The 16442-nt window shown below is 45.1% G+C and overlaps 1 protein-coding gene across 5 annotated transcripts; it reads right to left on the bottom strand.

Annotated features, from left to right (window-relative positions):
- Positions 1 to 751: 751 nt before the first annotated feature.
- On the bottom strand, positions 752 to 15152 carry BDH1 (3-hydroxybutyrate dehydrogenase 1). 5 transcript variants are annotated; one of them, XM_030456445.1, is made up of 7 exons: positions 15024 to 15152; positions 11923 to 11995; positions 10381 to 10491; positions 5430 to 5571; positions 3913 to 4065; positions 2084 to 2578; positions 752 to 1326 (listed from the first exon to the last, which is right to left on the bottom strand). In XM_030456445.1, the coding sequence occupies exons 4-6, from the start codon at positions 5533 to 5535 to the stop codon at positions 2109 to 2111; spliced, it is 729 nt and encodes a 242-aa protein (XP_030312305.1). In that variant the 5' UTR covers positions 5536 to 5571; positions 10381 to 10491; positions 11923 to 11995; positions 15024 to 15152; the 3' UTR covers positions 752 to 1326; positions 2084 to 2108. The 5 variants fall into 5 exon arrangements, with proteins under 5 accessions (XP_030312305.1, XP_008491527.2, XP_030312303.1 ...); XM_030456443.1 differs by lacking the exon at positions 752 to 1326 and adding an exon at positions 1335 to 1750; XM_030456446.1 differs by lacking the exon at positions 752 to 1326 and adding an exon at positions 1335 to 1784.
- Positions 15153 to 16442: the final 1290 nt, after the last annotated feature.

Consider the following 16442-nt stretch of genomic DNA (forward strand, 5'->3'; position numbering starts at 1 on the left):
ATGGGAGCTAGTATCTCCAGTGGAATGACATAATTTTTTTCTCTTACTTAGCATCCTGGGGATAAATTTTTAGACTACAAGACCTTTCCTTGTAAAGGCTTTTCTTTTTATGCTGTTTCACCTACAGCAAACATTGCTATCCATGTGTTTTGTTCCACATTGCAGGGTAGTCCCTATGCCTGCTGGGTCTCTTGTGGTTCATGTTCTTACATTTTGCCCCAGGGAGAAGTCCACTTGTTGGAAAATGAGACGATGCTCTTCGCTGCACCACAAGATGCAGCTACCATTGCTACGACTTTGGAGAAAATCACAATGCCAGCAAGTCTCTCTCAAGGTTTTATTTTGGGTCTGTCAGTGACCTGCTGTGTGCCTGCCCTGCTGAATCACGGCCAGCCCCCTCCCCTCTTCAGAGCTCAGTTTCTCTTCCTGCTTCCTGGAAATAATCCGTAATAATCCTTTGTAATCTGTGGGAGTCCAGTACAGATGCAAATTTAAGATCTGTGAATGCAGAGTCTGGGGGTTAGACAGCTTTGTCACAAGATGAAGGACACATCTGGTACACCTATAGAACTCTTGTACTATCCAACACAGACATGTAAGACCCAGGACTGAAAATCAGCCTCTGAGGGCAATGTGTATGTGGAACAGGCACGAACCTTAACAAATTTAAAAAAAAACATAAAACCACCACAAACAAATATGAGCTTTTCCTACTCACTTTTAAAAAATTGAGAGGGAGCCTCTGAATTTTGTTATCATTCACGTATACATTTATTAAGCCAAAGAAGTTTGCTCGTGTCCCAGTACATTATTAGAGCACATAAAAGCCCTTCTCTTTAACTTTGCTAACAATGGTGTTTTAATTAGTTGTTTGGTTTTTGCCTTTCAAGCTTAAAAAAAAATTAACTCCTTCCCCATTTTCTCATGAAAGCATCTTTTATGGTTCTTTATTTTTTTTCCTTACAGTACAAAACAAATGTTTTCAGACATGTAAACAACCTTCATGGAAATGAAACTGCTCCTAAAGTTAACTATTGTTATGAACATTCTGTCAGATTTGTGCCATATAAGAGTATTTCAGCTCAGTGACTCCTTCAGTGGAAGTTGTTATTGTTATCATCACCTGCACTGCCATAGTTCTTAGAGGCCCTAGTCATGGTTAAGGCCTTTGTGTGTAAGATGCTGTATGAATATTTCAGTGTAGCCCTGAGGTCCCTGGTAAGAATGGCTACAACTCTCTCTGTTCCCTCTGCTCAGTGGTCATCCTTAAAAATTATGGAAGCTGGAGTGAAGCTCTTCTCAAAATCTGGAGCTGATGTTGAATTACTGTTGAAGAGAAATGTTACTATGGGACAATGCTGACGCCTGCAGTCCTGTGTGTAAAGCTGCTCACACTCACAGGAATGCTCAAAAAAAAAAACTCCTGTGGGAAAGGTCTGAAGGATTGAGTCCCTGGATTGTCGAACTCCTTTGCAAGAAAGCATGCTGGAAAAGCAGACTGGTTCCCTTTTCCCTAGGGTTTCGAATTTCAATGGTGTAATTCCAAGAGAGATAGGGACAGAGTCAGTTGTTCAGTTTCTGCACCCCAAGCATTTTGAGTTCTGATCCCTAAATTAAAGAAGCCTCTGCTCTGACTTGGAATACTGTGACCAGGCCTGGAAAAGTCTGTTGGATGCTCTTTGTCATCAGGAGGCTGTGGTTTGCTGTAACAGCATGGAGGGCTTCTGTTTTATGGCGTAAAGGCTGCATCCTAGGCAGGAATTGTGAAGATTGTGTTCATTCAGCTGTCAGCAGAAATCATTCTGAAAACACTTCAGAGCAATTGCAGTTTAAATAATTACTTTATCTTGACATTTGAGGTAAAAAATAAAAAGGTTACATGAAAGAAATAGCAAAAAATCAATGTCCCCACAGAAACAACGTATTCCTGCCTATGAAGCATCCCTTGCAAACAACTGCCCTTCAGGTTGTGTCAGATGTTTGAGTGAACCCTTTAGAGCTAAAATACAGTACTCTGAAATGAGGTTAGAAAAACAACTAATGGGAAGTGTGTACAACGTTCTCTTTAAAAAAAATTTCCCACCTGTGTAGCTCAGGAGCGTGAGGCCTCAGTAGACATAGAGCCGGTCTGAGATGGCAGCAGGCATGTGTGTCATGATCTGCATGCGGAGCCACCAGTAGTAATCCATGGGATGGTACCGGGTGTAGGGGGCGGTGGAGGTGAGGGCATGGGCCACGCTGTCAATGACGGGGGAGGTGTCTGTGGAGCCGCTGTTGCAGTACGTCTCCATCTTGCTGACCTGCTCATCGAAGTACTTCCTGCCGTAGTCCTTGCGCACTATCTCGGGGAGCTCGTCCCACATTTTGTCAGCTATGGCTTTGATGCGCTCGGGGCTGTAGAGGTTGGTGGCAGCTATGAAGTTGCCGGGCTCCACGATGCTGACCATCACCCCCTGGGGCGCCATTTCATAGCGCAGGCAGTCGGAGAAGGCTTCCACCCCAAACTTGGTGATGCAGTACGGTGAGCGGGCAGGGCTGCCCATCCGGCCCATCATGCTACTGATGTTCACCACTCGACCTAAGCCAGGCAAAGCACAGCTGAGCCGTGGGACCTGATCCGAAACAGATACCTGACACATACCACCCAACAGATTCCTCAATGTGCACCTGTCCACTGGCAGGGCTGCTGGTGGCTCTATCTGAGCATTGCTGTCCTGCACAATGGCCTTCAGGCAGGAGAACAAGCCCATTGCCTGTGCTACCTGGCCTCTTTTGCCGAGGGCATAGGCAAATGGTGGCACACAAAGCTCAGCAATACAGGGAACACAGAAGTGGTGGGAGAGAACCTACAGGGTGGGAAACAGGACTGCTCAGCACTGCCTGGGGCTGAGCCCAGACAAGAGGAAGCCGCAGAACAAAAAGCTGCTGGGCATCACGGCTGAGCTTGTTTATTTACAAGTCAAAGGCACAAATTCTAGAGGCCCAACGGTGGCTTATCATGTCTGCCTCTTAAAAGGGAAGGGACTGCACCATGAACAGGCAGAGCAGTCTAACTCTGCTGTTGGGGCCTTTCTCCTCTCAAGAGCCATCCATTTTGGCCAGGGAGACTGATGGTAGGATGCTGCAGTGTAATCAGAGGTTGCAGTTCTCTACACTTTCTATCAATGTTCATTACTGGGTTGGGTTACAGAGGGAAACAGACCATAAAAGTGGATCCCTTTCCACAGTATAAGAATTACTCCCTGGGCCACGTATAGCCCAGGTTTGCAGCACAGGATTATGAAACCAATATTGTGAATGTCTGTGGATGCCTTGAGAGTGAAAAATATACTCTTCCTGTCAGGCAGTTGTACCCAGTACAGGAAAGCTTTTGCCCCCTTATACCATGACCCATGTGAGCTGCAGATCCAATCCTTCCCTGTACAAACCTGTAGTGCTTGTATGTTATAAACTCAGAAAGTAACACAGTGAAGAGATGAGAACCTTCTTGCATGAAGCACACTGCTGTACCCTGCTGCTGCCCACCTTGCCCAGCACTGCCACAGCTGCTTTTTGTATAGAAGGGGCAGTTGCTCCTTGCACTGGCATTTATGGTGAGCTGCAGCTTCTGATCAGATGACAGAAGGTACCGTGGACCAGATCTTGTGGGACGTTGCAGGAGAAGGCAGCACAGATGGGAGAGAGTAATAATTACTGGCTTTCAATACTGCTGCCTTGCTGCATAACTCCAAGTGGTCAGGAAATCCACCATTTTTGCATAAGGTGTGGGTCACATTCTGTCTCTACAGGTGTGAAGGTGGCCAGTGGTGCAGAGAGAAGCATAAAGGGACCTTTTGGCCTCTAACACAGCAAGACATGGGGCAGAATAGGGGGCCTGCTCCAGGGAGCATCAGTCCAGAGGAGATCACTCACCTTTTGACCTCCGGATGAGTGGGAGGAAAGCCTTGGTGGTTCGTACAGTGCCCCACAGGTTCACTTCAGCTACTTCCATGTAGGTGTCCATGCTTGTGAACTCTACTTCCCCGAATGTGGAGATCCCAGCATTGTTAACCAGCCCCCACAGCCCTGGAAGACAAAATCAAGCAGAAAGCTTTCCCTTTGGGACATTAATGAAAGCAGCTTGGAAAACGCCTTGCTAGTAGATTATGGAACCACACAACAGTGCTTTTAATTAAGACTTGTAAAGATGAAAGCCATATGGAACAGAGTCCAGAGTGAACCTCAGCCTCCTGAGCAAACATAACCACAGTCAAGATCTGTCTGCACCATCCAACACTGAAGCCACAAAGTACCATGAGATTCCTGGGAAGCTCTGAGCCAACAAACAGAAAGCTTCAGCCTTGTCTAAGCTCTTCTCTTCACCATTCTCTTTTTATCTGTCGTGGTTTTTTTAAAAGAAGCAAAATATAGTCTCTAAATGCAAATAGTAAGAATAGGAAAGACTTGGTAAGAAACAAGAGTAACTCTTTCAATATAAAAACCCCATAAACACTACAATTTATGCAATGCTGGGCAGGGAGATGTGAGAAGGGGTGGACATGGGTGGGCATGCATGCCATGGACTCTCTTCTCTTCTGCTGCAACTAAGATAGCAACAACTGAAGCCACTAACTCATTTGGCAGTGAAAAAGATTTGAAAGGAATTTTGAATAAAACTAATTCACTTAATATTCTAATTGCACAGGAACAGACTGAGAAAGCTCTGGGATGGCTTCTATCTGACATTTAAAAAACCTCACTGTTATCTATTGACATAATGTGTCCAGATCTGTGTTCTCAGAAGCAGCCCAGAAAAGGTAACTTCAACCTGACCTATCCTTGAGAGTACAGGGCTAGAAAACTTAATTTATACAGGAGATCCACATATAAAATCCAATGTCAAGAAAAGTGAAAGAAATAGGTTTATACAAAATACTGAATTAAACATTATTAATTGTTCTGCTTTTAAACAACCTTCATGGGTAGAAGTGCAGATGTTCTTTAAGAGAAAAATGTAGTTCACCAAAGGGTGCAAGGGTTTCATCAATGCATGATCAACTGGAATTTTCACAGTACTGAAGCAGAATGTGCTGTCATCACCTCAGGAGAATGAGGCAGGCAGGCTAAGGAAGTCAGGTACAGCTACCCCCTGAACTCTGAAATCTGTAATATATGGTGATATCCGCAATGGCATCAGTGACACTCAGCTGGCTTCATGGGAAATATTCTGGAAAAACTCTACATTTGCTTTGCCTTTAGAAAGTTTTGGGGAGACATTTTCATTGCTAATACCCCATATTTGGGTACTGGCCAGGTTTTACAACATAAAGAGAGTCGCAATAAACTTCAGGACACAGGAATTCTGAAATACGCCCCGAATATACTCTCAGAGCCCAGCTGAGGGAGCTCCTGCCACCTAAGTGACCTCGGAGCCCATTGTACACTCCTACCTTTCTCCGGGTCCTCCAAGCTGCTATTCACGTGCTCCACTGCTCGGTCCACTTCTTTGCTGTCACAGACGTTGAGCTGGACAGTTCTCATTCTATCACTGTTCATGCTGTCCAGCTCCTTGGAGCCACCACCTCCCTTGTCCTAGAGGGAAAGAAAGCACAGGTTTGAATCTAGCAAAGGAGCTTGTGTAGAATATCAAATCAACCATCAAATCAAGCAGAGTGCAGGGCAGTCACAGAGTGATCAGGACAGTCCTGAAACTCAGAGGAAGGGCAGCTCCTGCAGAACACCATTCCTTAAGCATCTCCATCTGATCTTGAGCCCTGCCCCTAAATTAGCTGGTACAAAATGCTATGAACACCAAGAAAGAAGCCAGAGCTGGATCCAACCTGGCAAGGCAACTCCCGTCCAGTACAAGCTCCTGAGACCAAGCTATGCCCCACTAGTGCAGTGGTGGGAATGTGGTGCCATCCTCACTTGGGCTTGCACACAAGGCACAGCAAATAGCTTAGCAGGGGTATGGTATAGAGCAGCCAATGAGCAGCTGCACATGTACAATGCATTTGATTCCCAGTCCTGTTGCCAGCTCTGGGAGTGACACTCCTAAAAGAGGGACTGCCTGCCCACTGCTCTCTCCCTCCAGCTAATCCATGCATACAGTCCCCACTGCCTGGAAACCCACCTACTGCCTCCAGCAGACTCTTGCAGAGTCTGATCATCACATGCCTGGCCACCTTGCCTGCTAGCAATTCCCCCTAGTGTCTTTTCCAGAGTCTTCCTCTCTTCTCTGCCTTCCCCTATTAGCTTTTTCTCACTCCCATTTCCCATCTCCACCCCTTTTTTCTCAGCTCAGAACAACAGATTCCCCCAGCATACACATATCCACTGACAGTCCTGCCGTGGCTGACCCCTGAAGTGCCTCCTACATGGGCCAGATGCTGCTAACAAGGCTGCTGTGCCCAGAGCTACTCCCTTCACAGCAGTGAAACCTGGGTACGTGATTTCAGAATGCAGACATGGGATATTAACATGAGTTTGGGATGATCCCCAAATCTCTCCCAATGGTTACAAGCTACTGGACTCTGCTGGCCACTCTAAGGTACTTTCGTAGAGAATGATGAAGCTTAGCTCTGAAAATTACAACTTTTTAGGGACATCCACGTCTTGTCAGAAAGAAACTCCCTCTGCCCCCTCAATATCATCCTTCACTAGAAGTCTTTTAGTCCTCAAAAATATCATAGACACAGAGCATGTTTCACAGGATCACCTGATGGCTGCTCAGCTCTCCTTCCCCAAACACTCAATGCTTTCCTCACTGTGTTGGCATCAGCAGGCATGCATTGGAGTGTCCACTCCTGAGCTTTCACAAGGCAGAAGAAGCTTTTTTGGATAAGCAGCAGTTCTTCCTCTGATTTGGAACACATCAGTTCATGGCAAGGCTGATCCATGACTGCTGAGTGATACCAGCTCATTCTAAACACCTCCAGCCACAGGCACCCCCTGTCAGAGACTGCCATCAATCTGTTGACAATGAGATGGTGCTCACCTCCGCAATCTGCACCCAGCCCATCGGCCCCACCAAACAAGACTTCCCTTCAGGCAGCCCACTGCAGATACCACATGAGGGTGGTTATACATCCCTGTCTCTGTGCCACCCATCTTCCAAAAAGCCTTCTCCTGGCTCCTTTCATTCCTGGGCTTATCTGCTGTGCTCACAGAGAGGCCTCTATCTTAAGTACCTGACACCTCCCACCATCTTCTCCACCCATCCTTATTCCACCACAGACTGTTAATACCAGTAAGTGTTTGTCCTTAAGTGACAAATTGCACAGTCCTCACACAGAAGTATATTGCATACAAAAGGGAGCAGTCCCATGCACAGCTTAGTGGTGGTTGGTTTTACAGTGACTGAAAACAGAGTTTTGTGCTGTCTGCTGCTCAATCAACAGCACTGTGTGGATTGCAAAGCACTGGAAAGCACACCAGTGGCACAGGTGGGAATGCACACAGCAACACACCAGCCTCAGAGGCTGTGTAAGCTCTACTGGAACCTTCAAAGTGTCCTCTTCTTCTTGCCTTACAAGGCTGGCTCAGCACACCAACATCTCTCCTGCCCTGCTACCCACACAGTGACGTGCTTGGACAGAGACCCCTGGGGATGAAATTCTGGCCAAGAGCCAGAACTTTAAGCATTAACCCAGATCCACAGGGCCATTCCCTGGGCTTTTCAGAAAGGGCAGATTGATGGTGTTTAAGTCAGGCACCCTGTGATTGTGCCATGCTCTCCTGGTATGGGGTGGAGCCTGTCCCACAACCCACAGGCAGCAGGTGAAGGATGTTTTCATGCTGCAACAAGAGACCAAGTACATCTCTGCTGTCATCCACCCCCAGGGCGCACTGTTGCCATGGCAAGAGGACCCAGCTCTTGTATATTGAAAAAGTAAACTGCTGCCTCATTGTCCTCTTCCTATGGTCACCCTCTGAGACCCATGTCCTTTAGCTTGTATCTTTATCAGTGTGTCCTTGAAGTGATATGTAACACCCTGTGGCTCTAGGCACTCTTGTTGAGCCCTACAGTAGCTGGCCTGCATGCTGGCTTGCTCAGATAACCTCTGCCTTCCCATCCCCCTTGCAAGCCCCAACAGGCTGAGCACACAAAGGAAAGCAAACAGGGGTTCCACCATACTCCTGACAGCTGGCACAAACATCACATGTGTCCACTGGTAACAGATACTGATGGAAAAGTACCTTCTTCATCTTGTGTCAGCTGACTCCTCTGGCTATTAACCAAAGAGGAAAAAATAAGACAGCTGCAGTGTGATTGTTCATTGGATCCAGTCTACCACTGCCTTTTGGCAATGAAGCATCAACACAACCCTCACACAAATATATTTGCCAGTGAAAATGTTAGGAAGAAACTGTGTATGAAACAGCAGACAGCACAGATTCATCCTTAGGCTTCTCTCAGCTATGATTCTGAACACCTCTCTCAGGTTTGTTTCAGTAACAATACAGTCAGGTGCTCAGGATCTGGCCACTGTAGGAAATCTTTCCTGCTAAAAAGTCATCATTGCAGACACTTCTAATAAGCAATAAGGATATGATGTTCCTAAGAATATCTCCTCTCCCTGAGGAGATGATGGCTCCGTAAGCTGCAATATGCTTCTGCAGGTGTGCTGTGAAAAACAGTCCCATGAAAACAACACTGAAGTTTCATAGTCATTTCCTCTCTATCAGGGTTAGGTCAAATGTGCCCAAGAAAAAGATGATGCTTCTTACTTCTACCTTCACTTCTATCTAGAACTTAAAAACAAACCAGGCTTTTCCTCCCTCTAAAATTAGCACCAGAAATAATAATTACACAATTCTGCTTATGATTTTGCTAGTGAAATCTATGACATGATGAGAAATCAGCTCAGTTTCCTGAAGTTCTTTTATTTCTGCAGAGTAGTTTTGTTTAAAGGATATGGCCTGAAGACACACACAGGAGGCCAACCTGTTAACCATGGAGCTTTGCCATTTTACAGTGTTTTTCTGTTGATAATTCCTGTTACCAGTCTTGCCATAGCCACAATTTTGAAACATGGGATGAAAGGCAATCTAAAGAAACAGAATTTAATGACGAAGTGATACAGCAAAGCTTTCTCATTATTTTTGGCAAGGAAATAAATATTGATCAAAAGAGGTCTGTCAGACTGCTGCATGTCAGCTTATACTTATATTGTCAGAGGCCAAATTTGGGTCTTGCTGGCAGCTCAGACACAGGAAGTGAAACCCATAGGTAACTCTGCAGCTTTGAAATTCTTGGCTCCTTTTAACAAAGATCCAGGCTATTATTCTAAACAGTGGGTTTTAAGTCTGCCATGTTCTTTTATTCTCTAATGTTGATTTTCAGTAATGAAAGCTGAGCAAACACATCTGCCAAATAAGTACTGATCTACCTCTCTCTTCTTGATACCTTCTGATAAACAGGTTTAAAAGCGTCTTGTTCTGCTGTAAAGCCTGTAGAGGGAGCCCAGGTTAACAAACAAACCCTTCACCCAAAGCTGAGACAGCACAAGGGACAGAGCTATCAAAACAAATTTCTCCTTTGACAAAATGCAGCAGAAAGAAACCAGTAGTTTCAGCAAAACTTAGTGATAATGGAAGAATTAACAACAGAAGGAGTGTTGGTAATATTAAAAACCACCAGGCAAATTCTCTTTAAATTCAACAACTATGCAAAATTCTTTTATAGAGATGTGTGAGCTAAAAGATTAGGATCAAAATAACTGACCCACCACAGGATATCCTGAGAAGTTGGTTTCTTTCTTTTGGGAAATGGCCACACAAATTAAAAAGTGCAGTACTTCCTAATGAGGGAAAGGCTAAAGATTTCTCCTATTCTCCATGACCAGGTACCTCTGACTGCCACAAAGAGTGCTACTGGAGAGTGCCCCAAGCCTGCATCACTAGGCTATTTGTGGCCAGATTCTGCTCTCAATTGCACCAGTGGAACTCTATCACCTTCACAGACTTTGACATGGCTGTACTCACAAATATAGAAAAATATCTTATGCCATATGCCTTAATATTGCACACAAATAATCACAACAAACACTCTAAATATGTACAGTCTGAGAGCAGGAGCAAAGGTTCAGGCTCAGCCTGATCCCAAAATGTGTTTATGGATAAGCCTACAAAATTAGATTTGGGCTTCCAGTCAATCAGATCTGGAACAGACTACAATGTGGTAACCTATGTAACAACCTCTCTGCACACCTTGTAGCCCTGGTTCTGGTCTAAAGCAGGTTATGCTCTATGAAATTCAAGCACTCCTGTCTTTTCCTTTGGGCTACCAACCACCCTTCCTCTCCATGGCAGAAAGCTGTGCAGTGAGGAGAGAAGACTGGATTTCCTACGTGCTTGTGCACATGACATGGGTGAAAAACACATTTTGGTTTTCCCTACCTTTTGCAGGCAGCCAGCATAAATAATGAAGCCCTTGGTATGCAGGTGCTTTGCCAAGGCAAATCCAAATCCTGAATCACAACCTGTTATAAGCACAGCTCTGCTACCAATCTGCAAAACAAAACGGAACAAAACATACTAAGAATAAGTATTTGAAATCCATGATTTGCAGTGCACAGAACAAAACCATGTCCTTGGCCTGGAGCAGTCAGTTCCAGGCACATTCACTACACTCATTGCCATCTGCTGCCACCCAGTGCCTCCTGAAGACAAAGGTTTCACACTGAGTTCACATCAGTGAGGCAGGATCATGGTCCTCTCAACTCAAGCAGAAGTTTGGTATTTCTACCAACAGGCTACCAAAGTAAAGAGACAAAAAAACACAACACTTCCTGATAGTTCACATCCACCTTCAAGTCTGAAAGTATACCAGTTCCCAAGAAATATTCTCCCTTCAGTAGGAACAGTTCCTGTATATTCAGAGCAGGCAGTAGCCACCTCTTCTGTGCCATGAAGGCCAAAAGTCTGACTGAAGAAAGGACAAAGGTAATCTTCCTGACTGCTCACTCAGATTTCTCTCTCTAGCATGTAAATCCTCTAGTGCAAGGTTTTAAAAGCTAAGCAGAATCAAGTGGGTATAATATTTGAAACTACGACCAGTTGGCCATCAGTCTTTTTGTTTGGTTGAGTTGTGGTCTTCTTTTTTTTTCCAGCTTAAAATTTTAATAGTAGTACACTTCCTTTCTTCTCTAAACCCCTTCTTCTAACGCAAAGAAAAGCAGCAGTTAAATGGCATGTTAAAAATTAAATGATGTACTAGATATTCTAGGAGCAGTAAGTGCACACGCAGCAAGGTGCTGCTGTGGGTGGGATTAGGTAATAATTACTTGCAATTCATTCCAGTTCATCTCTTTCAACAAGCTAGGAGTTTGGCTTTCCTCAGGATACAGACGGACCGATCAGGGTCATGCTGAAAGCCCAGCAGTGATGTAAGGGCCATATCCAAATTCCTGAGACTCTGTGCCAGGCTTATAGAGCAAGATGTACATGCTCTAGTACTGCTACAAAGCTGAGTTCTGTGCTGCAGGACAAGCAAGAGGGCAAAACATCCCCCTTCCTATTACTTGGTGATGTTCCTGGCTACCTACTGCCTTCAAAGTAAGTGCTGTTAAAGAGAGGGCTACTCTTCAGATCAAGAGGTGAGGACACATTGCCTTATGTCTCTTTAAACACTCCAGAAAGAGTGTTTTAAGATTTTGTGATGCAAAATCCCTTTAGTTTAAGGTGGGAGATTTCATCTGCTGAGTGAGTTCCAAAAATAGGAAAAACTCACTAGCCTGATTGCTTGTTTCCATCCTTAGCAGCACATACCGTGCTACGTCAATGGAAGCTCTATGCTAGGAAAGAATGTGGAGTATGTTGTAGAGGTCCAGATCAGAGTCACTCTGGCAAATCAGAAAGATGAATTTGGTCACCAGGTTTTAGAGATTTTAAACCCCCAGCTCAGCAGCACAAGTTACTGGAAATCACAATCACACTCACCTGATCGACTTCACTTGCATAAGAGCGGCTGGCACATGGGGACAAGAGAGGTAAACAAAATTTTTGCACAGGCCTGTTAAAAAAAACAGAAATAACAATAGAACAATCAGGCATGGAATATCTTATCTGTACTCTGATGCTGTAGCATACACGTGAAAAGAAATGTAGCATTGCCTATGTATGTGATGTAGACTGTCACTTGAGAAGACAAATCTGGTCTGTATTTCTCATGAGTCTGAGTCTGTGTGTGTTTCCTACAATATGAAACATTCGTTTCTTAAAAGACCTTGATGCTATTTCCAGCTGCAGAAGCTGTCTGGCTATTATGAAGAATTCCAAAATAGCTCCTGGTCTGGAGGCACAGAGCTGTTTCCACCCGCAAATTGGGCAGTACCTTGTTTACACTTCCAACAGCAACATTCTCACTTGGAGTTGCACAAAACTGAGGTAAGGGAAGTTATTCATTTGTCTGATGAAAGTATTCTGCTGTGGCATTGTTTCTGATACCTAAAGTGGAATTTGGTTGGATCTCTCAGTTCCAAACCCTCTGCACATGCAAGGGACACCTCCCACTAGACCAGGCTGCTCAAAGGCCCATCCAGTCTGGCTCTGAACACTTCCAGGGAGGGAGCATCCACAACTTCTCTGGGCAACCTGTGCCAGTGTCTCACCATCTTGAGAAATACCTGCCATGCAGATCTGAAGCTCCTCAGACAGCATGTCTGACTCCCAGGAAGATAAACCAATTTTATTAAGTCAAAGCAGAGCAAAGCAACAGTCTTCCAGGCTGTGAGTATTTAGAAAAGCTGTGCTACCAGTAACATCATACTGTATTAGATCTTGCCATCATTCATCAGAACTAAGCCTTAACAATGCACCAGAGTGACCCCAGCCTCTGTCCTTGCCAGCCACCTCTCTGGACTATGTCACTTTTTTCATGTTTGCTTTGGGCACAGACATTACCCTCCCAGAGCCTTGTGGCCTTCCCCTGGACTTACTGTACTTCATCTACCCCCTGGCCCTTCTAACAGCATTTATCCTTCAGCAGAGTTTATCTTCCAGGATGCTCTTCTAAGTGAATTTTCATAATAATTCACAATTATCTCCTGCTCATACATCACAGGTGCTCCCAGGGTGACCTGTACTACACTGAACAGCAATCTGCAAACACTCTGGCCTCTGAGCTGCATCTTGTGAAAACAAAGCAAGAAAAGGCTCTACTAGGGCAAAAGCTTAGAACCAGACAGGAAAGGAGCTGATTTATATTCAGGCTGACAGTGTCCACTCAACTTCCTGTTCTTTTTCTAACTTTAAATGTCACAAGCCCAATCAGCTCTTGAAATAGCCACAGCCAAAGTAAATTACTGCACAGGTCAGTTCCCAGGCAAAGTCTGTGTTAACATCACCGACCTGCAATCCTGGCTTGGAACCTCAACCTCAACCTCAACAATAAGCTTCTTCATGTGTCTCAAAGTGATCAGAAATAGCCATAACATTTATTTGCATGAGTTTCATTTTTATTTTTCAATGTCTAACCTGGTCCTGTTCTTTGACACTGATTTGTTGCACTCTATTCTCACTAAGCTGTACAGAACAATTACTTGACATTCTGCCTCACCTGACCTGAAGGCAAGGGCATAAAATAGATGCTGGCTGCTGATCAGCAGGGATGTCATCAGAGGAAACAGCTACAATGCATGTGCAGTGTTAGCCCCCACACATTACACTAATGTACCATGAGCCATTTCTGTCATTCTGCATGACTAAATTCTAGAGACCATAACTGAGGCTCCTGAAATGCACAGATGGTCTTGAATTAAATTTGGGCTTGTAACCATGCACTCATTTTTTTTCACCTACACCAAAAAAAGGCAGCCCTCAGCTTGAAGAGGCAAGTATATAAATGCTACCTTGATGCATTAAGGTACAGTGACAACACTGCCTTTCAGATGAAAAGCTGGATTTACATTTTGGATTTAGCAGCTACTGGGTGCTTAAAAAAATGCAGTGTATTTTTACCCTGAGTACAAGATCCACAAAAACAAATACACAGTAAGCAAAACAAAAGAAGGAAAAAAATGCTGAAAATTCTTTTCTCAAGTTAATAAGGCATTCATTTTTATTTTTAAGGCCACACTAGATTCCTGCCAGTGCAGCTTTGGTGTTTGTTGAGTAAACAGGTGATAAAAGGCCTATTCTGTTTGCACAGGAAATCTCTAACAGTTTAGCTATCTTTGCTCTCTACTGCTCCCTGTTAAAGGAGCCATGATGGACAGTGATGATAATGACACTGCTATCAACAGCAGCAGAACAACTCTGGAGGTGGCACTTCTTGCTTAGCAGGCCATAAGCCACTTTTAATGGCTCGTGCAATAAGTGGTACATGCACCACTGTTTGGGAGCCTTGCTTTAAAGCAGAGCCAGTGAGAGCACTGATTTTCTCTGAATTTGGATTAGTATGGTTCCCATCATAAATCAATACAAAAGGTATTTTTTCAGAGCTAGGAATTAGACTTAGATTGGCAATGTTCTGTTCCTGTTCTTAATAAACAGTTTCATTACTCAGCCCAGCTGTGTTTCACTAAAACCCTCTCTCTCCCTTTTCTCTCTTTTCATGTGTCTCACTGCCTTTTTAATGAAGTCATAGAAATATGTGATAGTTCCTTGCACTTCAGCAAGGCCTGCTTCCTGATGTTCAAGAATAAATCCTTGCTTGACACTGAATTAATGCTCTACACTGCTACGTTTTGACTGCAGATGATTGTCCAAGTCTAAAAAAAAATCACATTGCTAACCCCTCCTTGCATAGAGTCCATCTTCTCTGTGCTCAGCTCAGTGACTGAGCACTGCCACAGGCTGCCCAGGCTCCACAGGTTGTGGAGTCTCCATCCTTGGAGAGACTCAAAAGACATGTGGATACAGTTCTGCCCAAACAGCTCTAGGAGGTCCTGCCCAAGCAGGGGGTTGGACCAGATGATCTCCAGAGGGCTCTTCCAACCTCAACCATCTTGTGGTTCTGTAAACAAATTGTTCCATTGAAATCAAATGAGCCCTTTATACATGTTTTACTCAAGATCTAACTCCTTCATTGAGTTACTTACCTGATACCATTTCCTGGGTCCTTGAAATTCAGGGCTTTCACAGAGAAATTCAGGAGAGGCCGGGACAGCTGTAGCCAACATGTTTTCAGTTAACACTCTTTACCACAAGACTGCTCTTCCTTAGCTCTGCAACAGAAGAAAGTAACTCTGTTTAAGTTGCCTCAATTATTCTGTAAGTCATGCTGACTCCATATATTTCAACAACAAAATAAAGTCCAAAGGAACTCATCTATCCCCCTACAGTCCCTCACACTGAGATAAACAACTCAACCTTCAACCACCTGAAGATGCTTTAAGTAAGGAAAAAATTTTAAGCGAACCATAAAGCAGAAAGGCATTTGAAGAAAATGTCATTTTCTCCTTCTTTAATGCACCTTTAACTATATTCTCTAAAACAGCTTAAAATTAAAATATTTACATGGAATTCATGTGAGCTATATGAAATAATTTTGAACTAAAATACAAGTTCAGCTCATGGGTGATGTGATATGTTCCCAAAGCAATCCTTGGGCTTTACATATAGTACAGCCATTCAGTTAAAAATACATTTCTTTGTAATTATCTGGTGATGCTGGACTATACACAGGGAATCACCATTACACTCGCTATGGGGGAAAAAACAGCTCAAGAACAAGGGTTCTTGAGTATAGGAAGTTCATTTCAGTAATATTCATCTTGGATAAAACCGATCCAGCATACAAAAAGCACTTCCCAAGCTTAAGGCACAGCCTCCTTTATTAAAGCAGAAAAACGGAATCTAATTGTTAGGTTTTATTTGCATCTCAGCCGAAGGCCGGGCTCCTGCTGCGGCGGCTTCAGGGCCTGATGGGAAACTTCAGGCCTCGACTGGAAAACGGTAAAAATACCACAAAAAGAGCAGCTGGGGAGCGCTGAGCTCAAAAAGGAGAGCTCCAGGCGCAGGAGGACTCGCTGGCTCCGGTAGTGCTCAGAAATTTAGGGGGTTTGATCAAACCCGAGAGCTCGCTGGCTGCTTCCCTCTTTTAGTGAGAAATTTAGGAAGAAGAGGGCGAGTGGTTTGGTTTTATTCCCCGGCAGGCCCCACCGGCCCTGCCCCAGCCCAGGGCGCGGTAACGCGCTAAGGGCGCTCGCCCAGGGCGGGAGAGTGCGCGGGGCCCCGCGGTGGCGGCGGCGGCAGCGAGGGGTTGGGGGGGGCAGGGCGAGGGGCGCGGCCTGCACCGTGTGAGGGCCCGGGGCAGCCTGCAAGGGGGGGAGGTTGCCGGCCCCCACCTCCCGCCGCGGTCTGGTCTGCCCGCCCCGGATCGCCCCCTCCCCGCAAGGCCCCCGGGCGTACCGGCACCGGGGTCCCGGCGGAGGCCGTCCTGCCGCTGCGCCTCGAGCCCTCCCGGCCGCTCCGACCGCCCCCCTCCCGCGGCGGCGGTGAGGAACCACCCGCGCGTT

Source organism: Calypte anna, chromosome 9 (assembly GCF_003957555.1).
Source record: "Calypte anna isolate BGI_N300 chromosome 9, bCalAnn1_v1.p, whole genome shotgun sequence".
Classification (NCBI taxonomy): domain Eukaryota; kingdom Metazoa; phylum Chordata; class Aves; order Apodiformes; family Trochilidae; genus Calypte; species Calypte anna.

Bases quoted from the DNA above. Each gene is read 5' to 3' on its own strand.
- BDH1 (XM_030456445.1), bottom strand. From the start codon at position 5,535: ATGAACAGTGATAGAATGAGAACTGTCCAGCTCAACGTCTGTGACAGC. The intron at 4,066-5,429 runs GTAGGAGTGTAC...TTTGTCTTCCAG, and splicing joins CTTGGAGGACCCGGAGAAAG to GGCTGTGGGGGCTGGTTAAC. The intron at 2,579-3,912 runs GTGAGTGATCTC...TGCCTGGCTTAG, and splicing joins ACTCATCCGGAGGTCAAAAG to GTCGAGTGGTGAACATCAGT.